The following is a 27,624-nucleotide window of genomic DNA, read 5'->3' on the forward strand; positions in this document are numbered from 1 at the left end:
TAGTGATCGGCCATCTTGCGCGTCCCCGCGGCTGCTGTTGTTTCTTTTACTGTCTATGGTTGGCGCAGGCTGTGATCTGAAGCGTGCTGCTGTGCTCCATCATCCCACGAGTGAAGCGAGGGAAAAAGTTACGAGCTGCTCTAGAACCCCACCACTGACAAACATGTCAGGAGACGACGACCAGCAAGAGCAAACCATTGCTGATGACTTGGTGGTCACCAAGTACAAGATGGGGGCCGACATAACAAACCGTAAGATGATTCTGGAGCTTTGTGCGTGATTAAGGGCTGAATTTGACCGAGCGGTAATAACGTTACAGCTCCGCGCTCGGCCATGTGTCTGCGAGGTCTAGTGAGATAGACCTCGATGTCAGTCATTTCTAGTTTTTGGACTTGACTTAACTTGTAACCGTATGGACAAGCATCAGCAGCCGATGTTTTGTAATCTTATGTGCGTTATTTACATTTATACATTTTCGGCTAGCAGGTTAGCCAGTTAGCTGTAGTTGTAACGTAGCGACTTAAAGTCATTGTTCACCAAAAAAGTTCAATTCTGTCATTATTTACTCACTCTAATGTCACTCTAAACCTGTATTACTATGAACCACAGAAGGAAATGTTTGACAGGATGATGTAAATGTCTGAAAGCCTGAGTCACCATTCACTTTCAATGCATCTTGTTCCTTACAATGAGAGTAAGTGGTGACTGACCCTAACGTCTCTTTTCACAGTCTATGTATGTGTATAGTAGGTAATACGTTAAAGTAATGTGAAAAAGTCTCATTCTGTCCAGTATTACTTTCCGATTACTTCCTTTACTGGAAGTGCTTACTGATCTAATGTGTATTGATCTTCTTCATATCAGGTCATGTCACATAGCGCTTTAGGGAGAGCTTCAAAATCCTTTGGGTAGGAAACTTTGTTGTTTAATGTGAAATGGCTTTCTCTTTCAGAGGCTTTGAAGGTGGTCATCGAAGCAGCCAAGCCTGGTGTGTCTGTCCTCAGCCTGTGCGAGAAAGGAGATGCTTTCATCGCTGCCGAAACAGGCAAGGTCTTCAAGAAGGAGAAAGAGATAAAGAAAGGTAAGAATAATGCTTATGAAAATAGATATATAATATTCATTACACTCTTGAATCTGTGATTTCGAGGGGACAGTAATCAGTGATTTTAAGATGTTAGTTTTTTTATTGTCTATGTATTTATTTAAAAAAATTATATTTATAACCATGGATCAAAATTTAGTTATTTTATATTTTTAATCATTTTATGTGTACAATTTATTTTATATTTAAAAATAAATTAATTTATATAAAGTATGACAAGTTTGGAAACAATATGATTTCTAAATATTTTAATTTCTTATACTCACCAAGGCATTTATTTGCTCAAAAATACACTAAAAACAGTAATATTGTGAAATATGATTACAATTTTATAGAACAGTGTTCTATTGTAATATATTTATATTTTTTATATATCACTTATTCCTGTGAATGCAAAATTACATTTCTGCAGTAATTTCTTATAAATAGTTATTTCAAATGGTAAAAATAGTTTATTTCGCAATATTACTCTTTTTACTGTACTTTTGATCAAGTAAATGCAGCCTTGGTGAACATAAGAGACTTCATTAAAAACATTTAAAAAATCCTGAAGTTTCCAATCTTATGACAAAGTACTGTAAATGAAAAAGTAGATATATGTCTCATTTTTGTGTGACAGGGATTGCCTTTCCCACCTGTGTGTCTGTGAACAACTGTGTATGCCACTTCTCACCGCTGAAGAGCGATCCAGACTACACGCTTAAAGACGGTGACTTGGTTAAAATGTGAGTTATTACTGTTTAATATATATTTATTTATATTTAAAAAAAATAAATAATAATATATATATTATAATTATATATATTAGTATATTTTTCATTTTTATCATCCTGTTTCCTCAGTATTGCATTTTGTTTCATTTTTTCCCCAGTGACCTCGGAGTGCATGTGGATGGCTTCATCTCCAATATTGCTCACAGCTTTGTGGTTGGTGCGAGCAAAGTATGTCTCTCTTCTAAGTAAATGCCTCAAAGCTGATTTTTCACTCTTTTGGAAGTGCACTTAACTTTGCTGTTCTTCTAGGATGCTCCTGTGACAGGACGGAAAGCAGATGTGATCAAAGCTGCCCACTTGTGTGCAGAAGCAGCTCTGCGGCTGGTTAAGCCTGGGAATCAGGTTAGTTAAAAGCTAATAAACGCCTCCCCATGGATAACACTGATTAATGATTCAATCTTACTTTAATATGATGCGATCTCATGTTTTCTTTTGTCTTTGGGGTGTTAAAAGCTGTTTGTGCATACAGAAGATCCAGAAAGTCACAAACATTAAAGTCTCAAACCCAAAGATATATTCTTTATAAAAGTGAACACTCAGCCATGCCTTTCTAGTAGAGCTCGTTCAAACACAGCCCCCACAAGTTTATGTCACTGTGTGCATTTTACAAAGGAAAGTTTGTTGAACCTGGTAAGGGGTGTAACATTTCCGTCACACGTTTGAGGTATTCGGCCAATCACAATGCACTGGATAGTTGGCCAATCAGAGTACACCGCGCTTTTCAGACTGATGAGCTTTGTAAAAATCGACACATTTCAGAAAGGTGGGGCATAGAGGAGAAACAATAATGAACAGTATGTGGAAAATAATGTGTGTTTTTTTTACTTTAAACCGTGTAAACATTGCATTACACCAAATACACAAAATAATGTAATTTTTAGAGATGTCAAATGACCCCTTTAAAGTCATAAGTTTTCTGTTATTAAGAAGGATAATTCCCTTTGTGGAGGCAAACTTATAACCTTGGTCTACATGTAAGGGACAGTATCTTCAGAAGATGAGGGTACTTAATAATAAATTTGATTTCAAAATAAAATAATGTTAAAATAAATTTTACATCATTTTATGATTTATATAATTTATGAATGTTTTGAATGGGCTGTTTTATATTTTTAAATGTAATTTATTTTTATTTCAGTTTTAGTAATTTTACTACTTAAACTTATCCAACTGACAGTTTGCCAAAGCAAGATTTCTGGGTTGTTTTTAGTCTAATACTTCTATTTCAAGTACTGATTTTTTTTTTTTGTAATAATGTTATTTAACAATACTAGTTTAAATGTGATTCTGTATACAACACATTTAGAAAGTGATAGTGGATCAACGGCCTGTTTTTCTGTTTTTATCAGAACACTCAGCTCACGGAGGCCTGGAACAAGATTGCCCAATCATTCAAATGCATGGCTATAGAGGGTGAGCTGACCAAAAGCTGAACTCACTCACTGCTGGAGCATCACAACACAGTTTTTAAAGCTCCTTCTGTCTCTCTACGCAGGCATGCTGTCTCATCAGTTAAAGCAGCACGTCATTGATGGAGAGAAGACCATCATTCAGAACCCCACCGACCAGCAGAGGTCAGGAAAATGAAGCTCTAGATTGTTTTTGAAAAAAACGATTGACTGTTTCTCTATGCTAAATGCTCTCTGTCTGCTCTAAGGAAGGACCATGAGAAGGCAGAATTTGAAGTGCATGAGGTGTACGCTGTGGATGTGCTCATTAGCACTGGAGAGGGAAAGGTGAAGACTCATCTCAACATCACTGTGCTCTCGATGTCTGCCGTTAACATGTGACAGATAGTTGATCACCTCGATCTCTTTCTCCCTGCAGGCTAGAGACTCCGGGCAGAGGACCACTGTTTACAAGCGAGACCCCAGCAAGCAGTATGGACTGAAGATGAAGACCTCCAGGGTGTTCTTTAGTGAGGTCGAGCGGCGATTTGATGCCATGCCATTTACTCTGAGGTAACTCTCTTTAGGTTCAAGTAGAGGTTTAACATTTTTGATATCACTAGTTAAAAGTTAGTTTAACTTACCTTCAAGGAAGGTCCACCATTTAAAAAGTGAAGAATGAAGAAATTCATTATTATTAAAGGTGTAAATCACTGCTGGCAAGATAAGCTTTTAATAAAACTTGCTTGTCTGTGCAGTAGGAAAGTTTTTTAAATCTAGGCTGCTTGACTAAGGAAAAAAGGGAAGTCCAATCTCTAGGTTTTGCAAAAGCTCTGGAGCTGTTTTGTTACCCTTTAATTCAATCAGTTACTATTATCTCTCCTTGTCTTTCTGTCTTTGTGTGCTCTGGTGTCTGCTGTCAGGGCATTTGAGGATGAGAGTAAAGCTCGACTAGGAGTGGTAGAGTGTGCCAAACACGAGCTGCTTCAGCCCTTCAGTGTCCTGCATGAGAAGGAAGGTGAGGCAAAGTACCACAGTCCTAAAATTGTATTTTTATATGTAAAACCTTCATGAAGCATGAAGATAAGGTTAAACCTCTACAACGAATCACTAAATGAAAATAAAAATTAATTTCCTGTCACGCCAGTGCTCAGAGAAGCGCATCCAGTACATTTGCCGCATGACCAGGTCAAAGACTGTTCTTATTTTAGAAGTTTGGTGCCATCAGCAAAGTCTTGAGTCACTTTGGTAAACCTTCTGTCTCATCTTCTTCTCTTTCAAGGTGAATATGTAGCGCAGTTTAAATTCACAGTGCTTCTCATGGCAAACGGCCCTCTGCGTATCACCAGTGGAACCTTTGATCCAGAGCTTTACAAGTCTGAGCATGAAGTACAAGACCCAGAGCTCAAGGTAAGATAATGAACTGGTATGGAGGTTACATTAGGATTTTTATTTGGTAACACTTTACAATAGGGCTCATTAGTTAACAGTAATTAACTATTAGTTAACATTTACTAGCATGAACAATACTTCTACAGCATTTATTGATCTTAATTTCAACATTTACGCTTGCATTATTAAAATCAAAAGTTGTGCTTGTTAACATTAGTTCATGCACTGTGAACTAATATGAACAAACAATGAATAACTATTTTCATTAACATTAACAAATATAAAACAGATTGTAAACAGTGCTGCATGACATCACATTTTTTTATTTACTCTAGAGAGGAGCATTGTGCTATATATATGCACCATATAACATGTTCATTCTAATTTTACTCTTCTTCAGTATATTTAATTAGTTTGAATACATCTGTCAAGTTATGACAGCCACTTTAAATGTTTATATTTCAAAAAATGAATTGGAGTAGAAATATAATTACGTAATTGTAACTTTATTATTATAAAAACTTAGTGTAATTTAAGTGATTGTATACAAATCAGTTCATTTTAACCTTCAATATTTATAGTAATGTACAATCTGAATCTCATATATATTTTACAGCATTAGTTGAGAGATTTTTTTTCTTTAAAAGAAATTGCCGTGTTGTACAAGATATACATCTAAAATAATCGATCTCAAAATCTAATCGAGCTTGTGAATCGAAATCGAATAGTGAAATTTGTGTCAATACCCAGCCCTAATGTAATTTATAATCCAATATATTTAATTATTCATTAATGTCATTATTTAAAAAAATATATATATATATATATATTTAATAGACATGGGACAAACATTTATGGGTCATTGCCAAAAAATAAAAAATCCTGCACTATATAATGAAATTCTTCAGTTGATTTTTGCAGTTAAGATTTATTGGCAACGTATTTTATTTTTTGCAGGCACTGTTGCAAAGCTCAGCCAGCCGCAAGGCACAGAAGAAGAAGAAAAAGAAGGTTTGCTGTGTCTGCATTTGCTTTCCCAATTTCGAATGGCACTTTGTTGTAAATATGAAACCATATTTGCATCATTTTTCTCTTTTCCCAGGCATCCAAAAATGTGGAGAGTGCCACAGGACAGCCAGTGGAGGCTGAGAACGAAGCTGCTGCATAGACTCCCACTGCCAACCAAGCTGACTGACAGAGCCTCTGCACAGCCCAAAGAACAGAACCGTTAAAGCTAATTATGACCTGCCCCACTGAGAGCCTTCTGTCTTTCTAAATACCTCCTCATTAGTTATATAAGACTGCTGCAGGGTTTGTGCAGTTTACTTATGTTTGGTTGTCTTTGAACGAAAGCAGAGTGGATGGATGAGCAGGTAGATACTGTCCAACCGTGTTTACAGGAGGCGAGTGCTGGGTTTCTTTTGACCCTCTCTGTCATCGTACAAGCCATCATGAACAATAAACGTGTAACGGTGGCACTCTTGAGGCAGCATTGCTACAAAGTGCCATTCATGTCCATGCAGATGAGATCCCTGTTTGATGTCTGTTTAAGGTTGAGTTTTTGTCAGTTGGGAAATTATCATAATTTGTATTGATGACCTGTAATGAGTTTTTGGAGCGGTAACTGCCTCACTACATCTTAAATATAGCAAAACAACTGCAATGGAAGCACTGTTCAACAATTTGGTAAGATTTGATTTCTGTTTAATGACATTCAGCATTCGTTTTCTAGTATTTCCCGAATAATAAAGATGATTTTCCATAGTCTGTTTCAATGTAGATCTTCCTCTCAGTTTATTGGTCTGACTTTTGAAACCAGTGTTTATTGACTAAACTGACTGACCATATTATCCTGCCATTTTATAAGCATACATCTAATAAATTTAATTAGCCAATGTATGGATCAGAGCTTGGTTTAATTCAGTTTATCAGTTCATCTCAAACTTGCTATGTGGATAACTTTACATCTAGACAACGGTGATTTATGAATTCATCAGAATAAAGCAGCCATGATATACAGTGGCTTCAAAAAGTAAAAATTACGTTAATGCCATTAGACGAAATGTCAAACCCAGTGGCATCTGCAAACCAATGATGTACCTTTGGTTTAACTGAGAATTATTTAGAGAATATATTTGAGAGAATATATTTAACTTAATCAACTGGTCCCAAAACAATTAAACTTGATTGACAGGGTCATCTCCTGTCTAGTTCACACAGGTGTCTTCGTAGAGTATCTACAAGTTTAGTTCATATTAACTATGAACATTGTCGACAATGCTTGACGGCATGAGAGTTGAATTTTTTTTTAGCTGTAAGCCTAATTTCATTTTGAGAAATGTTTTGTTTAAAGAGTGTGCTTGTGAAACATTCACACCTTTTAAAGAATGGCCCAAGTGTGCAAATCCTCCTTGGGCCCATTGTGCATCAACATGGAATGGCCTCTACAGAATGTGTTGAAGGTCCAGTTTTTGTAAACTCAGCAGAAAAAAAAGAGGAACGTGTATTTCACAGAAAATTTTGTTAAATACAGATAAGCTTAAAATATCTTTACTGGAAAGGGTTTAAACAATATTTTTCGATACCTGTTCAATAAACAGTTATTGCACTTGCACCTGTGGAACAGTTCTTAAGACGCTTCCGGTTTGCAGGCAGTTAAGGGTCACAGTTATAAACACTTGGTAAATTAAAGAGACCTTTCTACTCACTGAAAAGCACACGACAGATGGCCAAGGTTCCTGCTCACCTGCTGCAGGGAGGCACGAGGACTGCAGATGTGAACAGAGCAGTTCATGAGGATGAGGAGCAGCTGGAGCCACAAGATTCAGGGATTCATTATTCCATTTCTGTTCGCCAAATTCCTGTGAAATATCATACATTTACATTTCTTACATATTTATGTTAAAACGAATATTTACTCACGTTAAGAAATTTGCTGAAATAAAAACAATTAAATGTGAGATAACTTTTTTCTGATTTTACACACAGTTTCCTAATAATTACAAGTCTCAGTAATAAACAAGTGTTATCAAGCCATATTTAATTGAGCCATATTTTTCAGTTGTATTGGACAATGAAATGGCATAATTATATATATATATATATATATATATATATATATATATATATATATATATATATATATATATATATATATATATATATATATATATATAGCATACTTTTATCTGTTATAAAATACAGTGTCATCCATGTCAAATTCAATAAAATAAATAAGACAGTAAATCAAAACCCATATTTAACGAAACGATTTGATTATTTATATTATTAATTATAACCTTATATATGACTAATAATAGTATATAATTACTAATAGGCTTATATTACAAAATAATTTACAATTATATTTTAATTAAATTGTACTTTTTATTTCAGACCTTCTCTCATAACACTGCTTGTGCGTTACAATTTATGTGCAAAAAAAAGCCAATTACACTGTGAACACTGAGAAATTTTCACTGCTGTATAAATTTGATGAAAATAAAAAATTATCGACAGATGCTACGCGCTACGCACGTTTCTTTTTATAGGCGCTGGAAAATGACGCACGCGAGGCGTATAAAAGAGGCCGTCTCCCGTATGACGTTCTCTTGGAGTCGTTGCTATCGCTTATCGAGGTGAGGAACTAGCTCTTGCTGATATTGTGTTAACGTCTCATACAATCCATAGTAATCTAAGACATTCACGCACCATCCATCTACAGCTCTAACAGTATTTGTTTCTTTACAGAACCATCTTCTCATCATGAGAGCGAAGGTAAGTACTTTTTTTTATTCATACATGATAAATAGATTCTCGTTGTCTGGCTAGTCTTGATAGCATCTTGGTCGCTAATGCAAGTATTTATTATACTAACTTAGTAGTTTGTTGGGATTTAGTTGAATATTTTAAGTTTACTTTTAACTATGTGAAGTAAAATACCTAAGACTCTATTTTTTTTATTTTCTTATTTGGTACGTTAGTGTTCTGTAACATTACTCGAGGCCTACTGTGCTAGCCCGCTAACGCACTTTGTCGCAGGGAATATTGTAACCACGCTTGCAGTTGCTGCAAGTTACACCATTATCATTAATATTGACTTAAAGACACTTAACACTTTTGTAATATACCATGTTAAGTATTTATTGCCTTCTGGTTTCTTAAAACTATTTAGTCTGAACGACCATTTTGTGTAGTGAAGTGGCGCTAGTTGCTAATGCACATGTGTAGTTTTGAATTCCTATATATAAACTATTTAATTCCCTTTATTAATGGTTTACTCCTACAGTGGCGAAAGAAGCGTATGCGCAGGTACGTTTGTAAACCTAGGTGCTACATGCATTTTGTATTGCAATGGACGTTAAGTGACTGAATCCATGTGATTTTTAGGCTGAAGCGTAAAAGGAGAAAGATGAGGCAGAGGTCAAAGTAAACTGGACCCTGTTCGCTGAAGCTGAGAGTGCTCTTCCACTTCAATTTTCTCTGCAAGAGTCCGCTGGAAGCCCAACTGAAGCTCTACTCCACCATCTGAGGTCTGCTTCTGAATGAGGATTTGGTTTTCCATCACCTGGTTCTGCAGAAGCATCCTGGTCTTGACCATGTGAACTGTTTTGGACATTCCTTAGACCTGTCAGCTCAGCAAGTTTAATGTCTTTAATAAATCTTTTTGGTTTAAATACTTTTGTCTGACTTGTTCTTTTGTATGATCTAACTGGGTTCTGTTCATGCTGAATGAGTAATCTCAAACCGAGGTATTTGCAGGAGCAATTGTTGAAATGCACTCTGTAGTGACCATCGTGACATTTGCACCACTCCTGCCAGCAACAAGACTCAAACCTGTGACCTTTGGGTTACAAGTCAAACTCTTAACCATTAGGCCACAGCTGCCCAGGGCTAGAGGGCTTCCATTGATGCCATTGCTACTATTGTATATTTGTGCATGCTGCTCTTTCCCATTCAAAGTTAATCTTGAAAGGATTATGCGGTGTTTGAATTTTAGAGCATCTTATTTTAGTCTTAACATTTAGCTTTTAAATCTTGTTAGTTCTAGACCGGGACTTTTTTTTTTTTTATATAATAGTGTTCTGTAACCCTAGACTTGGCAAGAATTATACTCGCCATGTCTTAAGTGTCCACATGATCGGAGAAAACACCCAGTAAATAAAGGAGTGTAGTCAAGTTGCAAACTTGCAGAAACCAGTAACTGGACCGCAGCTATTAACATTTTAAAATCCGGGTTTTAGTGTTCATTTTATTTGCATACAAGCTCTTTGAACTAATTGAGTGTAAATACTGAATTGATTCTAAGCTTTATCGGTTGCATAAACTGCTTAGACTAGTCTTGAAAGGAGCCATCTCTAGTTTTCTTCTAGATCGGCTCAAATTTAATCAGAAAAGTGAGACTTATCTTTTGGCTAACTGCTAGTTGGTCATACTGGTTCTTAAATACGGTTTTTAGCCTTCAGTGGTTTGGCAGCAATGCAGGTTTTCCGTAATTTAGTCGGAGTTAATGCACAAATGTTCATTTGCAATAGCTTACCCCTCATTAAACAAAATGCTTTTTCTGCACCATTAGTTTTTTGCGTGTAAAGTGCACCGCACTGGTTGTCACAAGACGGTATGTAAACACCCATTAAATGTATGCTGGAAGCTTATATATATATATATGTATATAATTTTTATGTAACGTTACAGCATGTAAAAAAAAAAATCCGTGTTCATGCCTTCAGCCTTTTATGTTGGTCACAGCATAACATAACGGTTTCTTAATTGATTGCTGAATGATGCGTTCTTCCAAAAGACCGTAACGATATGAATGATCCCAACCAGACATAAGGTTCTCGGTTTGGGTTTAAGAAGAATCTACGTTAGCAGGACTGAAGCGTTCAAAACACGCCCCTACACGCCCATCTTATAAACAAAATCTACAACTTTCCGCTGCAAATGAGCGGACGTAGGTGCTGTGTTTGGTAGAGTGATCGAATAATGAGTCATTTTTTTGTTCTTATTTAATCATACGTGTACAGCACCTGTTCGTTTTGAGCGGTATAGAGTGGATTTGTAGTGTCTAGGTTGAAACCGCTCACAGAAGAAAGGATCTGATGCAGAAAGAGCCGATGTCATCTGATGATGCGGGTCCGAGCGCGGGTGTCTCTCCGGAGGCTGAGGACTCTCCTCCGCCGCGGGACTCCGCTGGAAAACACGCCGTGACAGTTCTCTGGTCTTTTGGAAAGTGCCTCGGCGCCTTACTGCCGGTCTACCTGGCTGGATATTTCGGATTCAGTATCAGTGTAGTTTTGCTTGGTCTCGTGGTTTATATTGGATGGAAACACAGTCGAGATGAAAAACAAGCGCGACTGCAAAGCGCGATGTATTTTGTGGAGAATGAGCAGGTTGTCACCGCTACACGGGTGTTCAGAAGTAGACGGGAATTACCGGCATGGGTAAGGGACTTTATACCATAAATGGATGGCATCATTCAGATTTGTCAGCAGTTCAGCACCACCACAGACATTCAATTGCATTTGGAGATCTGTAATTCAGATAATCAATTCACTTCTGACTGCTGACTAATGTGCATTAATAACTAGTTACTACTATTCCAATAACAAGTAAATATTCCATTTGTCACTGGTATCAAATTGCATTTACCATAGTAGTTTCTGGGGTCTGTGGTTCAGTTAACAATTTTTTTACTCCTGATTACTGACCAGTATGCATTCCAAGAAGATTTAAGTTTACTGAAATGTAATCATTTGAATAAATTAGTACCTATACCTGCTACTAGACACTAATCCCAATCAAATTTCTATTGAATTTTATGGGGACTTCTTTTAGTTCAGATATCAAACTATTAAATTCTGTGTAGTATTTCAGTTTTACTAGTAACTGACTTTCAATACTTGGTTAGTTGGTTATATTCAGATAGTTGCTGGTACCATGTCAGTTTTCGTCGCAATAGTTGAATAGATATGGTACCTGTTTATTAATATGTATTCTAGTTCAGCAGTTGTAACTACTGGGATATGTGTGATTCACTCCTGTAATTATCATTGATTTTACATAGAAAAGGTTTCTTTTTTTTCTTCTTCTTTTTGTTAAAAGGGAACTCATAGTTTTGGTGCTATATTTACAATTATATTGCAACATTATCTTTAGTCAGAATGCATGATCATGCCCCTGTATTGCAACATCATCAAAATGAGAGCTTCTTTCAGCCACCTCCGCCAATCAAAGTTTACAGTTTTTATACGTTTATATATATATATATATATATATATATATATATATACATACATAATGTGTTTTGTTAAACATTTACAAGTATTCTTGTGCAAGAATGATGGTATTTTCAAGAATTGTCAGACCTGTATATTACTGCGGCTGCACAGCTGATCTCTTCCCTGGAAGACGCTGCTGTTTTGCTAACAACAACTTATGATATTCACAGTATTTACTTGGCGTACAAAATAAGATGTCTCCTTGCAAACTGCATGAAAAACCGATGTGTTATGTATGTTGACATCGGACGTCAAAGTGTACACTTTTGTTTTTGCACAGGTGAACTGTCCTGATGTGGAAAAGGTTGAGTGGATGAACCAGGTATTAAACTCTTTATTCAAATACATAAAGGCACATGTGACCACAGCCACCTTTCTCATTGTTTCTGTTTCGTGTTCCTGAGGGCACAGCGTTTATGTTTTCAAATTCAGTCCCTGAAGATATATTGTTGAACGGTATGGCAGTGCTCAAGTCTTTGCATAATGTTTATTAAATTAGTGGTGTTTCTGTTGCCACTAGCGTAACAGACCTTATTTTGGGATAAAGGACCCACAGACTACTTTGAGAAACCTTGTTAAATACGTAAAAATAAATTACAAAACTTTTGCAGACTTTTGTGGCTAGTTTGGCAAACAGCCACACAAACATTGAGAGCTTATCAGGAAGAAAATCTTCAGACTCATGGCCACATGATCTTCCGGATTCTTTCATCATTTCTACCTTTAGAGCACAAATATTTAACTGACTTGGAGATTTTATTAGTCTATTCACATATAAGAGCTTCTCAGAGTACCAGGCCAGACATTTCACAGACTGTTCTTGAGTTTTCTTGCACTCTAGACTTTTTGTTAACATTCAGGCTTCAAAGGTTTGTCTTTTGAGTTTAGACCGTGAGAACAGGAAGGGTGGATTGTGGGATGTGTTTTCAAAGCTCACTACACGTTACTTGAACTGATGACATTTGCAAACACATTGTAAGCAAATTTGTTATGATGCTGGTTTTGTAACTACTTAATCATGTTTTTGGTGTGAAATTAAAAAGCACAGATTTAAGTGGTTGCACCAATGTACAGAAAATCAATCAGTATTTTTATTACTGCTCAATCTAAAAAGTTATTGAGTAAAGCAGAAGAAAAAGTGCTTCTTAGGGCTTTCCTCCCAGTCCTTGTGGTTTCCGTCTGAGGTTTGACTGACAAATTGGACTCATGTTCTCTTTACGCTCTAATGTTTTTGTATCTCAAAGAGTTATTTTTATAAAATTAAATATAATATATGCTCTGAAGCAATAATCTCTTCATTGACTCGATTTTGTTTCTACCATTTCTTATTGTTTATATCTGTCCCTGCTCATAGATATTGCAGCAGGCCTGGCCATTTATTGGACAATGTCTAGAGAAGCTGCTGGTGGAGACTATTGCCCCTTTGATCCGAGCCACCAGCACTTACCTGCAAACTCTCAGCTTCACCAAAGTTGACTTGGGCAACAGGGTATACAAATCTGTTTTTTGATAAAAGACTGCGTTATTTGCTTATTTTTCTCATATTTAAATGTGATTCTCAATTTCTGCTTATCAGAGCTATTTCTTGAACATGCAGACCACTGAATAAGAAGTTTGAAGAAACCTTTATACTTTATTTTATTTTTTAATAGGCTTTGAGGGTAGTTGGGGTGAAGGCCTACACTGAGTTTGATAAGCGTCAGGTGATACTGGATCTTTATTTCAGGTAGTTATTGATCTCTTTCTGGCAAACATCCTTGCAGTTGTGTTTGTATCTCTTTTATAGCATATTTTCTATAGTATTTTTAATTATATTTCTAAAAACATAATTTATATTAGATTATATTAGAGTTTTATTTATATTTATATATATTTTTTTTAAATATAATTTGTTGTCTGTGTGATCTTAAAGTGTATAGCTGCGTCCCAAATGAAACTCTAAACACAATGCACTCATGTTAATTTTTTTTATTTTTTTTTAAGTGCATCATCCAAGTATTAAAAGAGTACTTTTTATTTTGGTATTTTTTGTCTGAACACAATACTCACAACTAATAATACTACAAAACAGAATAAAATAGTGCATAAGTACTCAAATTGGGACACACCTTATGTCTTAATTCTGTTACTTGGGGATTGCAAGACATTTAAGACAAAAAAAGGTTGAGAACCCCTAGCAGCCATATTTTCAAAACCTTTGGGCTGTGTTGCAGTTATGATGGGGATCTGGAGATTAACGTTGAGGTGAAAAGGTACTTCTGTAAAGCTGGAGTGAAAGGCATTCAGGTAAGGAGGAGGACAACATGACACATTTAATATAATGGATAAAAGACTCATTGACTGAAATCAGTATCTCTCCCTCTATAGCTCCATGGAAGATTGAGGGTGATCTTGGAACCTCTAATTGGAGATGTTCCTCTCATTGGAGCCATCACCATGTTCTTCATTCGCAGACCTGTTAGTACACCATTTTCCATCTTAATTACTGTATAACATCATGTTATCTCCCTCTTTTATACAATCTTTGTTTCTACTTCCCTCTACCATAGAAACTTGACATCAACTGGACAGGCTTGACCAATTTACTAGACATACCTTGTTTGAAGTGAGTGCATTAGTTTTGTATCATTGTTCTATTTTGGTTTTATGATTCAGATATACCTAGAGATGGGAATTGATAAGAATTTAAAGATTCCGATTCCATTATCGATATTGCTTATCGATCCGATTCCTTATCGATTCTCTTATCAATTCTCATTTGGGGAGGGAATAAGTACAAATTTGTAAAACCGAACTATACTTACATAAAAACATGCAAATTTGGTCATGCATTTGTTATTTTCATTTGAAAAGACATGATGCTGGACCAAATACAGCAAATACAGAAAATTAACCAACCGAAATGCAGAGGCCTTTACTGTGGCAAATGGGTGCAAACCTTTTAGCACAAACTTAGTCACTGCTTGGTGACATTCGTTTATCCTCACCTCGGTCATTTTATTCTTCCCTGCCTCTGTAAACGGAGTAGCTAGAGATGCACGAGAGATACTTGCTGCAGCCTCTGAGCCAGCAAAACTCTGTCCGTTATCATCATCATCTAAATTTGATGGACAATGAAAATGGAGATTATCCGTATAGTAAAATTTTACACAATTAAATGGTGCTCACAAGTTGCCTGGAGACAAGTTAGCTTCGGCATTAATAACAGATGGCGTCCCGTTAGCTCTGCTGCTGCTTGACTCACTTGTTGTGTCGCTAAGTAGTAGTGTATCAAACACAAATTAATTGCATGCTGTGTGGCCAAATGTTTCTGCATATTCGAGGTAGTTCCCCCCTTTGAAGAAATGGAACTTTTACAACAGTTGCAAGTGAACGTATTGTCGTATTTTCGCGTTAAATATGTCCTACTGCCTCGATGCCATGTTTGCTGCATTTTTAACCAAAACAATGCAGGGCGTGTGAGATGTCATGACATATTCACAACAAGCGGAATTGTTAAGCAGGCAAACGGTTCCAAGGAATTGATTCACTGGGCACGTTCTCGGTTCCCATCCCTAGATATACCACAACTCCACTGGATTTGTTAATACAGGTGCATCTCAATAAATTAGAATGTCGTGGAAAAGTTCATTAATTTCATTAATTCAACTCAAATTGTGAAACTCATTAATCATGGGGAAGACTGTTGATCTGACAGTCATTGACACCATTCACAAGGAGGGTAAGCCATAAACATTTATTGCTAGAGAAGCTGGCTGTTCAGAGTGCTTTATCCAAGCGTGGATAGAAAAAGTGTGCACAATCAACCTAGAGATCCACAACCTTAATGAGGATTGTCAAGCAAAATTGATTCAAGAATTTGAGTGAATTTCACAAGAAATGGACTGAGGATGGGGTCAAGGTATCAAGAGCCCCCACACACAGACGTGTCAAGGAATTTGGTGAACCACAGACAACGTCAGAAGCGTCTTACTTGGGCTAAGGAGAAGAGGAACTGGACTGTTGCCCAGTGGCCCAAAGTCCTCTTTTCAGATGAGAGCAAGTTTTGTATTTAATTTGGAAACCAAGGTCCTAGATTCTGGAGGAAGGGTGGAGAAGCTCCGAGAAGTCACTGCACCCGTTTACCAAGAAATCTTGGAGCACTTCATGCTTTCTTCTGCTGACCAGCTTTTTAAAGATGCTGATTTCATTTTCCAGTAGGATTTGGCACCTGCCCACACTGCAAAAGCACCAAAAGTTGGTTAAATGACCATGGTGTTAGTGTGCTTGACTGGACAGCAAACTTACCAGACCTGAACCCAATAGAGAATCTATGCGCTATTGTCAAGAGGAAAATGAGAAAGAAGAGACAAAGAAATGCACCTACCAAGTATTGAGTACATGTACAGTAAATTAACACAGAAGGCCTTTTTTATTGGTCTTATGAAGTATTCTAATTTGTTGAGTGAATTGGTGGGGTTTTCTTAAATGTGAGACAAAATCATCACAATTAAAAGAACCAAAGACTTAAACTACTTCATTCTGTGTGCATTGCATTTATTTAAAGGTCCCATGATGATTATTTTCTTTTTTCAAATGCTTTTTTAATGTTTCCTGAGGTGTACTTATATTGTTAGTATGATTTTTACATTTAAAATTGAGAAATAAAAGGCATTTTTATATCCTGATTTTAGTCCTCTGGCTTGAATGCTCTGTTTGAAGGGGCGTGTCTGCTGTGAGACTCAGAGTAAACGACAACTGTTGTGATTGGCTGACATCTTTGCATTCGAAATGCACATATGTGCAGCAGAATGTGCAGCATAACAGCGTCATTCATTAGAACGGCAGATTGGGCAAGTGTGCAGATGTGTGATTGACAGCTCCGAACAATATAAAGGGAGCATTCTTTGATCGCTCTCTGTAATTAAATAAAAATTTAAATAACAGATTTGTTTCATGCTGTGCTACTAAGAGAAACAATGTGAAGTTGATCGTTTAGTCACTGGCTTGATTCTAAGCAGAGAAAGGGGAGCCGATCTGGAATCTTCCCCTTATGTCGTCATAGACATCATAGACAGGCTAGGGGAACTCATAGTACTGTTAAAAAACCTCATAAAGTGAAATTTTCATGTCATGGGACCTTTAAAACACGAGTTTCCCAATTTGACATTCTAATTTATTGAGATGCACCTGTACAATAACTCTCTCTTCTCATGTGCTTCATTTATAATCAGTAGATCACTGTTCTGATTCTTTAAAGACTTCTGAGCTTCCCTCTATTCAAATAAAGCAGGGAAACATGCAGCCATTCATATTTATCATAGCTTTACTCATTATAATCACTCAGAAAGCCATGCTTTAAATAGTTTAAGTGTGTTTTTGTTTGTGGTTCTTGTGTCCCATTTTCTCTGTACAAACCTCTTGCTTTTATTTTCAGTGCCCTGTCAGACACTATGATATTGGATGCAATCGCCTCTTTCATGGTTCTCCCTAATCGTCTCACTATTCCTTTGGTGCCCAATCTGCACATAGCACAGCTGCGTTCCCCTCTCCCACGGGTAACACTTCACTGTGCTTTAATAGAGTATTTAAATGTGTTAACCTTTTTATTTTAACTATTCAAGATCTATCAAATGTACTTTAATTCTCCATAGTTCATCATGCATGCTTGTACAGTGTAGCTGCTTCAAACTGCAAGGGCCTGTTGTCATTTATGTAATTACATATGCTAGTTAAAAGAATAGTTCAACCAAAAATGAAAATTTGCTGAAATTTGACTCATCTTCAGGCCATCTAAAATGTAGATTTTGTAAATGGAAATTTGTTTCTTCATGGGAAAAGATTTGGAGAAATCTTGCATCACTTGCTCACCAATGGATCCTCTGCATTGAATAGGTGCCATCAGCATGAAAGTCCAAACAGCTATTAAAAACATCACAATAATTCACAAGTAATCAACATGACTCCAGTCCATTGTGAAACAAAAAGCTTTATCATTAAGATGATTTTAACTTCAAACTGTTGCTTTCAGCTCAAATATCTCTATGCATAATATTGCTTTCTCAAGTGAAATAGTAATCTCATCTGAGAAATATGCACAGATTATCATATTATTAATGTATTTTGGCCAGAAGTGACAGTTTAAAGTGAAATTATCTTAATGATGGATTTGTTTCTTACAAACATGCAGCGTTTTGCTTCAGAAGACATTAATTGATGGACTGGAGTCATCTGGATTACTTGTGGACTACTGTGATGTTTTTATCAGCTTTTTAGACTCTCATTCTGATGGCACCCATTCACTTCAGAAGAGCCATTGGTGAGCAAGAGATGTTATGTCTCGAAAACAAACTCATCTACATCTTGGATGGCCTGAGGCTGAGTTGATGTTCAGCTAATTTTTTTCTTTCTTTTTTTTTTTTTGTGGTTAACTATTCCTTTAAGGCACACCTCTTGTACTCTGCTTACACTTGTTTTGTGTTTTCCCACAGGGTATAGTGCGTATCCACTTGCTGGAAGCAGAAAATCTTGTTCCCAAGGATTTCCACATGAAAGGCGTGATATCTGGGACGTCTGACCCGTATGCAGTGCTACGGGTGGGCACACAGACCTTCACCTCCCACCATGTCGAAAACAACCTTAATCCTCAGTGGAGGGAGATGTACGAGGTCAGAAAAAGATGTGTATGGGTAACGTGATCAGTGTGGTTGCTGAAATAAGTGTCACATTTCTGAAGAAGGGGAAGCTGTGGTTTTTTAAGCTAACACTGTTGATGTTTACTGTGTTGTGACTCTTTTAACTGATTGTAACAGCAAGAAAAACACAGAATGTGGTAGTGTAGTATGTGACTATCATGTGCTGAGATCAGATGAGCATTGAGCAAAAGCACAAGCTCAGAGAAATATCTGTTCACTGCAAGAATATGTATTCCAGATCTTAAAGATGTTTTGAAACATTATTGCTGTTAAGTCAGCAATCGCTTGACGTTTGTTACATATTTTATATCTGTGCATGTGTGCATTTGTGTGTGACTCTGTGTATGTGTGTGTGTGTGTGTGTGTGTGTGTGTATGTGTGTGTGTTTGTGTGTGTGTGTGTGTGTGTGTGTGTGTGTGCATGATTGTTAGGTGATTGTTCATGAAGTACCTGGTCAGGAGCTGGAGCTGGAGGTGTTTGATAAAGATCCTAACCAGGATGACTTTCTTGGAAGGTATTATTTAATTAATAACTTATAATGAATAATTATGTTTACCGTATTTTCCGGACTATAAGTCGCACTTTTTTTTCATAGTTTGGCTGGTCCTGCGACTTATAGTCAGGTGAGACTTATTACCGTCTACAGCCGCGAGAGGGCGTACATAGAGCGCCCTCTCGCGGCTCTAGACGTTAATGTTTTCTCTTGGTTCTTGGTTCTAAATAAATGCGACTTTTTTTTCCTCGTCATGATGTATTTTTGGACTGATGCGACTTATACTTAGGTGCGACTTATTGTCCCAAAAATAAGGTATATCTAAAAAAAAAATAAGCAGCATCCCACACATGAATAAGAACAGCTAGTGCTTCAGAAAACCATGGATTATCCCTTCCTTTAACTTACATTTTTTAAAAGGTGCATTCCTATTTATGATGTAAAACCTTCATCAAAATATTTCTAGGCAGACTCAACGTCAGGGATAAGGAAAATCATATCCCAATCCTGAATAGCATTTTCTGCTTAGGTATCGCAGACTGTGGTAATGACCCAATGATCACTAACATCTTTAGCATATCAGGAAGCCAGAGAATACTTGTGTGTAACGTAGGTAAAATTAGATCAATTCATGCTGACTTTTTGTAATTCTTCAAGTTAGGTCTAGCAGCTGTCTCAAGTAACTGAAAATTTAAGAGTATCACAGATTTCTTTAAAACCACCAGATGCCGACTGCATCCAATTCACATTAAAATCACCCAGAAGAACAAGCTCCTTGTAATTCAAAGAATCACTGAGTCCATCAAAGAGGAAATAGCACCATCATTAGTTGATGGAGGTCTGTAGCAACCAACCACAGTAAATTGAAAGGTATTAGAGACAATACGGTTTAAAGCTAATAATTTATTTTGTTTAACCAATGACTCATAAAGTAACACAGTAACTTCAAAAATATCCTTAACATAAACTGCTACCCCTCTCCCATTTTTTGGTCTATCGGCCTTATAAACAATACGACCATCAATACCAATAGCTTTGTCCATTACTGTTTTATTAAGCCAAACTTAGTAAGCAGGCTTCTCCCATTAATATGAATAAAACCCAGTCCTTATCTGGATTTAAAACTAGCAGGAACATTAAAAGCCAAAGCAGTATCATTATAAGGACCAGGATTTGGTAAAATATTCCCAGAAATCAATAACATAAGAATTATAAAAATAAAAAAATATTAACATTAATATCATTATTTATATAAGAAATGTTTTTTTTTTGTCTTCCTCTGTCTCTGTATCACCTTTTTTAGAATGAAGCTGGATTTAGGTGTAGTAAAGACAGCAGTCCTTTTGGATGAGGTACATCTTTTTTTTTTTTTTACAACTATTTATTTTTAGTTAGTTTAGTTCAGTAATATTCTTGATATTTTCTTTAATTGATTTCTTACACCAAGAAACCTTACAATTATTGTTCTGTATTATGTCTTTGGAATCAGTGGCAATCATATTTATTTCACCACTCTTTCTGTTTCTCATTGATGCAGTCTGTTTTGTTTATAATAGTAATTTAAAGCTTTTCACTCTGGTTTTAGTGGTGCACTTTAAGGGATGTGGCATCAGGTCAGGTTCATCTCAAGCTAGAATGGCTGTCTCTGCTGCCCTCTGCAGAGTGCCTTGATGAAGTAAGATCGCACCTGACAGACTATAAAAAATGTTGTATTTGTTGATATTCTCCTTTCACTTCCAGACTTTCCCCTTTTATTAAATGTAGGTGCTGGAGAGGAATAAAAACATAACGGTGTACGGTAAAACAGCAGATCCTCCTTCTGCTGCCATTTTGACTGTTTATCTGGACCGGGCACAAGATCTACCTGTAAATAATCCTGCAATTCTATTGCCCTTCTTTCACCATTTCTTGTTTTTTTAAAGTGTTTTAAATGTTGATGTTATTCTGTTGGATGTCTTTCTGTTCAGTTCAAGAAAGGCAATAAGGATCCCAGCCCCATGGTGCAGATTTCTGTGCAGGAAACCACGAAAGAGAGCAAGGTATGATGTCACTGTTCTTGTTATAAAGCGTATGGTGTATTCATGCCTTTTGGAGTCACTCTGTTTCATATATTCTCATAATTAATAATCCAGACGGTGTATGGGAATAATAATCCAGTATGGGAGGAAGCCTTTACATTTTTTATACAGGACCCACGCAAACAAGATATCGACATCCAGGTATAATCAATATGATTGTAAAATATTAAATCTAGTGTTATTAATTTAAACCTAATTTACTCTTATTTTATTATGTAAATGGAATAATATCCTTTCAAAGTGTTAATTTAATTATATATATACATGTAAACAGCCTTTCTTCGTTGTGATTGCTTCCATTCGTCCCAGGTGAAGGATGATGACAAGGCTTTGACTCTGGGCGCTTTGTCTATCCCTCTGTCCCGTCTGCTCTCTAGCGCTGAGCTCAGCATGGATCAGTGGTTTCAACTGGAAAAGTCCGGACCGGCCAGCCGTATCTACATCACAGCTATGCTGAGGGTAAGATTGAATGATTTTGGCTATTAAAAAACTTTGAGGACGCTTAATTTATGAGATGTTTGTTTCAGGTGTTGTGGCTGAATGAAGAAGCCATCCTTACAAAACCTGTGTCTCCATTACCCGGAGAAGGAGGTAATGAATCAGATGTGTCTCCAGGGTTGACCCCCACTTCGAAACGTCCCGAGCACACTAGCCCAGATGGCAATTTTGCAACTGAGGTGAGCTTGTGAAAAATACCCTTTGAAAAAACTGAAGTTAGCAATATTTGTAATTACCACATGTTCAATATAGGGTGTCCTGCGGATTCACCTGGTAGAAGCCCAGAGTCTTGTCACTGAGGACAATTTAATGGGCGGCATGGGGGAGGGAAAGAGTGACCCGTATGTGAAGATCCGAGTGGGAGGACTGGCCTTCAAGAGTCAGGTCATCAAAGAGAACCTCAACCCCATCTGGAATGAACTGTATGAGGTATGCATGCATATTGATTTCATGTGAAATGTGGAGGGATGTGGCTTCTTTCTTAAAACTTCTTTCATCTCGTCTTGTTGGTTTCTGCTTTGATAGTCACTTCATTGCTTCTCTGCTGCAAACACATTCAAACATTCCTTTCTAGGAAATAAGTGTCCCAATTTGATTTTAAGTAATGTATACCTGGCTGCTTGAATGTAGGTGATCTTGACCCAGCTGCCAGGTCAGGAGGTGGAGTTTGACCTTTATGATAAAGACATCGATCAGGATGACTTCCTTGGCAGGTGAAGTGGCAACCTAACTACTTTTAAAAATGTTTTAAAAGAGGTCTCTCATTTCTCTCCAAGGCTGTGTTTGTTTGATTAAAACTTCATTATAAACAATAATATTTTCAGTTTTTTATGATTTAAAATAAGTAAAATGTAATTTACTCCTGCATACTGAATTTTCAGCAGCCATTAATCCAGTCTTTAGTGTCACAGGATCATTCAGAAATCATTCTAATGCTGATTTGGTGCTCAAGAAACATTTCTTCTTATCATCAATGTTGCAAAAAGCTGTGCTGCTCAATATTTTGTGGGAACCATGATACATTTTTAAAGATGATTTTATAATAATGAATAGAAAGTTCAAATGAAGAACTGTTGCCGCTAGCTAATAACACTAACAGGACCTTAAACTGAGCAAGATTCTTTAAACAATCCTAACAGTTTCTTTATAATTTGTGTGACAGAGGCATGGTTACGAGACTTTATTATTTAAATGGTTAAAAAAAAAGCACCTATCAAATGTAATAGTGCCTGTGTGATGTTATTGATCTAATAGCACATAAAATATATCCCTTCATTTACTGATTGCCACAATGTTTCTTTTAAAGATACATAGTTGTATTTCTATTTTGCTCAGGCCTAATATGTATTTTAATGTTGATGACATAGTGAGTTACACTGTGAAGACGGATGGCCTTAAGGGTAGTGAATCTAAAGTATCAGTTTATCATTTCTGTCGATGAATGTCAGTATGGTTCCTGCAGTGATTTATTATCTGGTTGCAGGGTTAAAGTGAGTCTTGAAGATCTCATCAGCGCTCAGTTTACTGATCAGGTGAGGCTCTCAGTGCATGTTTGTTTGTTTCTAAATATAACATTCATCATGATTTTTTATCTTTTCTATATCTGCCTGTTTACACCTATTTATGCCTGTGTCCTGGTGCAGTGGTATACTCTAAATGATGTGAAGTCTGGACGACTTCATCTTGTGTTGGAATGGTTGCCTAAAATTTCAGATCCCACTAGACTTGAACAGGTAATGTGCTATTATAATATATAATTTTATTGTTCATCTGAATTCAATAAATATTATCAAATTTTTTTATGAATTTGCATTCAGATCCTACATTACAACTATCGGCAGTCTTACCTCAATAAAATAGTTCCTTCTGCTGCGCTGCTTTTTGTGTATGTTGAGAGAGCACATGGTCTGCCTGTGAGTTTCTTTTTATTTTCATTTAAATATTTCAATTATTCACTACTTAATCGGCATTGACTTTGCTTCAATTAACTGAAGATATTTGAATCACCCAGCATTGAAAACGTACTGTTGTTTGTAGTTAAAAAAGAGCGGGAAAGAGCCGGAAGCAGGAGCAGAAGTGTCTCTGAAAAACGTATCCCACCGGACCAAAGTAAGACCCTCACATCCTGGTGCTTTTATGCTGATGTTATTCAAATATCAAAGACTCACAAAAGAATCATGTTTCTCTCACAAGGTTGTCACTCCCTCGACTTCTCCACAGTGGCGTGAAGCTTTTCATTTCCTGATTCGTAATCCATCAGAAGACACACTTATAGTCAAAGTGAGAAACTTTTTTACAATAATAATTTATTTTAAGGTGTGAATTTATGTCAGAGAGACCATCTTTACATAATGTTGTCTGCTCTGGAGTGTGTTTTATGTGAATCTGGTGTGTGTTTGTAGCTCTCTCACAGCTGGGGTCAGGCTCTGGGCTCTCTTGTGCTTGCTGTGAGGGAGCTGCTGGATCAGAAGGATCTGGTGCTGGACCGCTGGTTCAGTCTGGATGGAGCCATGCCTGAAAGTCAGATTCTGCTGAGAGCTGAACTCAAGGTTAGAAATCACACACATATTCAACATGTGCTGAGCAGCAGGACGCATTTACATTCAGCCACAATGAAGTGAATCTTAAGACAGCCTTGGCGAGCATAAAAGAAAAAAATAAATCAAGTTCAAATAAAATAAAAACGTCTTGTCTGTTTAAAAGCTCCTAGACAGCAAGTTGGCTCAAAGTAGCAATGCAGAGGATCCAAGTCCTGTCATCCCTGCTGGAGACGCAGCTGCTGCAGCCAATCCTGAGCTCCGACTCAGAAGTGTGCCCATCCAAGAGTGAGCTCAAGAGGAGCTGTATTTTATTTGCAACAGTATTTTTAGAATCAAACAGTAACTGACATTGACATACGTGTTGGTTTATTTGTGTGGATGGATGTAAATACAGAGGCGAGGATGCCAGTTCAACCATGGAGGCTCAGGTGAAACTCTCTGTTGCCTATTTATCTGAGGAGAACCGATTGGTTATTACTGTCCATGCCTGCAGGTACTAGTTTCCTCAGTTAAAATGAAAACCGATCAATTATCTACACCTTAATGCTACATAAATGTGACCAGTAAAAAACGACTTACTTTATTTTGGTAACCCACCAATTACTGAACATGTCAGTTTCTGCATAATATAATATAATATAATATAATATAATATAATATAATATAATATAATATAATATAATATAATATAATATAATATAATATAATATAATATAATATAATATAATATAATATAATATAATATAATATAATATAATATAATATTGGATACTTATTTATGAATACTAAAACAAATTATAAAATTTGAAAATTATAATAAAAAAAATATTCAAACTATATAATTAAATATTAACATTTTGTGTTAAATAAAATAAGAAATTGATATACATATATATATATATATATATATCCCCAGCTGTGAGAGAGAGCTACAAACACACACCAGATTCACATAAAACACACTCTAGATATATATATAACTTATAGCTTGAAACATAAAAATGACTAATATATCTTTAATATATAAAAGTATGTTAAATATATGTATAGATAAAATATTAACATGTACTGTATGTATATATATATATATATATATATATATATATATATATATAAAAATATATATATAATTTTAATATATATATATAATAAAATGATTAATTTAATGACTGTGTCTTTAAGCCTTATTTCTGGTTATGGACCTCAGTTTATTTTTTGTCATGATTCTGTATTCTTGCACAGGAACTTGCCGTCCTACTCTAAGGATCCTCCAGATACTTATATCTCATTTATTCTACTTCCGGACAAGAACCGGAACACCAAAAGAAAGACCAGTGTTAAGAAGAAAAGTCTCAAACCTGAGTTCAATGAGAGGTTAGTAGGAAAATTCATCAAATCACTGATGACCCAGAGAGACGAATGTTCAAAATCTTTCACTTGCTTCTACAGATTTGATTTTAACATGTCACTTGAAGAAGCTAAGCAGAAACATCTCGAAATGTCTGTCAAGAACAGCGTTTCCTTCATGAGTCGTGAAAAAGAGCTTTTTGGCAAGGTATTCATCATGTCATCAGTCAGATAACAACACCAGAGACATTTTTACACAGAAATGACTAAATTTCCATTGCCATTCTGTTTCAGCTTCAGATAGACTTGAGTCAGCTGGATCTCAAGACGGGAGTATCACAGTGGTATGTGCTGCACTGCTGTTCACTGTAGAGTACTCGGAGATTACAGTGTTTTCTTACGTCTGTTCTTATTTGTATTATTTCAGGTATGACTTGTCACATGAGACCAACTGACTGGCCTTCCCATGTTGACTTAATTTGCAGTGCTTTAGAGTGGAGGGTGGTTTCATGGATGGTACTTATCCTGACACTAGCAGGGGTCCTAGAGCCGTGTGTCAGGACTAAGATTGATCATGGAATTGCTGTGCAGCTAGCTTTCGCCCAAAAATATAGCCTGCTTGATTTCCTTATTAAACAAATAATGTTAGCACAAGAAGGATATGAGGGCGTCACCTAGAGTCAATAGGACATCATGTTGGAGAAATGTTACCTTTTTAAGTATTTAATTTGAAGCTTCTGCTTTTTATGAGTTTTTATGAATGCAAGTTGCTTCTGTTCAGCTTTACAGTGTTCTTTTTCAAAATAACCAAATTGCTAAATATTAGTATTCTGTTGTTGTTGCTGTATTTTTTTTGTTTTTAGAAGTCTGTGAAGAAGCCAAGATGAAAGGAATCCTTTTTTACGTTTCCTATTACATTACATTTCTTTATATCTTTGTTTCACATTCTTTACCCTCATGTTTATGACATTTTACACATATCAAAAAAAGTTTAAATCAAAGTGCAGTGTTTCCCAAAGATTTGAAATATATATTTTATAAATGTATTTTTGAACCAAAAGACAGCATGAAATTTTTTTATTTTATGCGCCAATGATTCTCTGAAAGACAGACGCTCAAAAATGTAAAAAAAAAAAAAAAATGCTTGAGTTGTGGCTTGAAGTAGAGAATAAGTTCCTGCTGAGAAAGATGAAGGGAGGAAAAGAGATATGTTTTTGACATTGAAATGTAGTGCTTCTGCACCCTATTAACCACAGCCTGTATTGCAGTTTTAATAAATATGCCATTTGCACTTTAAACAGTGATTTGATTTATATTTTTAGATGGTGCGTTTCAACCAGCATTCGGTACATTTATATTTAAATAATTCAGTTTCTCTATTCACAATGAATAAGCCAATTATGTTCCGAAAAATAATCAGTTGTGATATCCACTGTCTCGAAAGATAATATTGTAGGCTAAGGTAAACATAAACAGTCATGGATTAAAATTTTTTTTAAATGCAACAGCGGGGGCGAGTAACCCCAGAGTGCAGTCTGGACGATGGGGCGGGGCGACACTTCGAGGCGGAGCGACACGTGTCGCCCCGCCCATATTTGTTTTCCCCGCCTTTGACATTTTGCTCCGAGCCAGCAGGGGGCAGTTTGCGTTGAAATAACAGAACGGTGGCAACTGCAGCAGCAGAGTAATAACGCTATTCCACGTTGATTGCATGAGGTGAGTAAAAGTGGTTGTGTAAATATCTTATACCTCCCTGAAATGACTTTTTGCTGGTTGGGATGTCTGTAATTGATGTCATTTAAAGTTAAACTTTGCAGTGTATAATGTTTTAATAAAAAAGCTATGGCAAACACGTGCATGACAACAGGTTTCAGTCATTTACATCAGTCTATCATTCTTTAAGGTTTCTCGTATTTGATGGTAACATTGTTTGCTATGCATTGCTCATAATGAATTCTTAATTTAGTTGTGACAATTCGGTGTAATTTTTCAATTACCAATGATTTTGTTAAACAATGAAGTGTTTAAAGGGGTGATTAAATGTATTATGTTTTTATAT

General features: G+C 36.3%; 2 protein-coding genes and 1 long non-coding RNA gene across 3 annotated transcripts; all 3 read left to right on the forward strand.

Annotated features, from left to right (window-relative positions):
* The first annotated feature begins 64 nt into the window (after positions 1-64).
* Positions 65-6,419, forward strand: LOC132129115 (proliferation-associated protein 2G4-like). Its single transcript, XM_059540576.1, has 13 exons — positions 65-251; positions 953-1,081; positions 1,722-1,827; positions 1,974-2,043; positions 2,125-2,217; positions 3,225-3,288; positions 3,371-3,449; positions 3,533-3,611; positions 3,703-3,836; positions 4,187-4,281; positions 4,546-4,673; positions 5,613-5,666; positions 5,758-6,419. Exons 1-13 carry the CDS (start codon positions 164-166, stop codon positions 5,821-5,823), a joined length of 1,185 nt encoding a protein of 394 aa, XP_059396559.1. The 5' UTR covers positions 65-163; the 3' UTR covers positions 5,824-6,419.
* A 1,875-nt stretch (positions 6,420-8,294) lies between these two features.
* Positions 8,295-9,331, forward strand: LOC132129050 (uncharacterized). The gene is made up of 3 exons (XR_009428428.1): positions 8,295-8,432; positions 8,944-8,966; positions 9,045-9,331. It is a non-coding gene; the product is annotated as an uncharacterized LOC132129050 (long non-coding RNA).
* A 1,244-nt stretch (positions 9,332-10,575) lies between these two features.
* Positions 10,576-26,431, forward strand: LOC132129109 (extended synaptotagmin-1-like). The gene is made up of 31 exons (XM_059540568.1): positions 10,576-11,098; positions 12,216-12,257; positions 13,290-13,424; positions 13,588-13,661; positions 14,149-14,221; positions 14,303-14,392; positions 14,485-14,540; positions 17,352-17,472; positions 18,406-18,582; positions 19,041-19,123; positions 20,406-20,454; positions 20,688-20,777; positions 20,867-20,968; positions 21,070-21,141; positions 21,235-21,321; positions 21,490-21,639; positions 21,708-21,857; positions 21,931-22,107; positions 22,309-22,391; positions 23,162-23,210; positions 23,322-23,411; positions 23,496-23,591; positions 23,716-23,787; positions 23,872-23,958; positions 24,081-24,227; positions 24,382-24,503; positions 24,613-24,711; positions 25,461-25,592; positions 25,668-25,773; positions 25,860-25,909; positions 25,993-26,431. Exons 1-31 carry the CDS (start codon positions 10,757-10,759, stop codon positions 26,018-26,020), a joined length of 3,231 nt encoding a protein of 1,076 aa, XP_059396551.1. The 5' UTR covers positions 10,576-10,756; the 3' UTR covers positions 26,021-26,431.
* Positions 26,432-27,624: the final 1,193 nt, after the last annotated feature.

The sequence above is a fragment of the Carassius carassius genome, chromosome 46 (genome assembly GCF_963082965.1).
Source record: "Carassius carassius chromosome 46, fCarCar2.1, whole genome shotgun sequence".
NCBI lineage: Eukaryota > Metazoa > Chordata > Actinopteri > Cypriniformes > Cyprinidae > Carassius > Carassius carassius.

Excerpts from the sequence above, each read along its gene's own strand:
- LOC132129115 (XM_059540576.1), top strand. The coding sequence starts at position 164 with ATGTCAGGAGACGACGACCAGCAAGAGCAAACCATTGCTGATGACTTG. Across the intron at positions 2,044-2,124 it reads TTGTGGTTGGTGCGAGCAAA|GATGCTCCTGTGACAGGACG; the intron begins GTATGTCTCTCT and ends CTGTTCTTCTAG. Across the intron at positions 3,450-3,532 it reads AACCCCACCGACCAGCAGAG|GAAGGACCATGAGAAGGCAG; the intron begins GTCAGGAAAATG and ends GTCTGCTCTAAG.
- LOC132129109 (XM_059540568.1), top strand. The coding sequence starts at position 10,757 with ATGCAGAAAGAGCCGATGTCATCTGATGATGCGGGTCCGAGCGCGGGT. Across the intron at positions 21,858-21,930 it reads ATGGCAATTTTGCAACTGAG|GGTGTCCTGCGGATTCACCT; the intron begins GTGAGCTTGTGA and ends TGTTCAATATAG. Across the intron at positions 25,774-25,859 it reads AAAAAGAGCTTTTTGGCAAG|CTTCAGATAGACTTGAGTCA; the intron begins GTATTCATCATG and ends ATTCTGTTTCAG.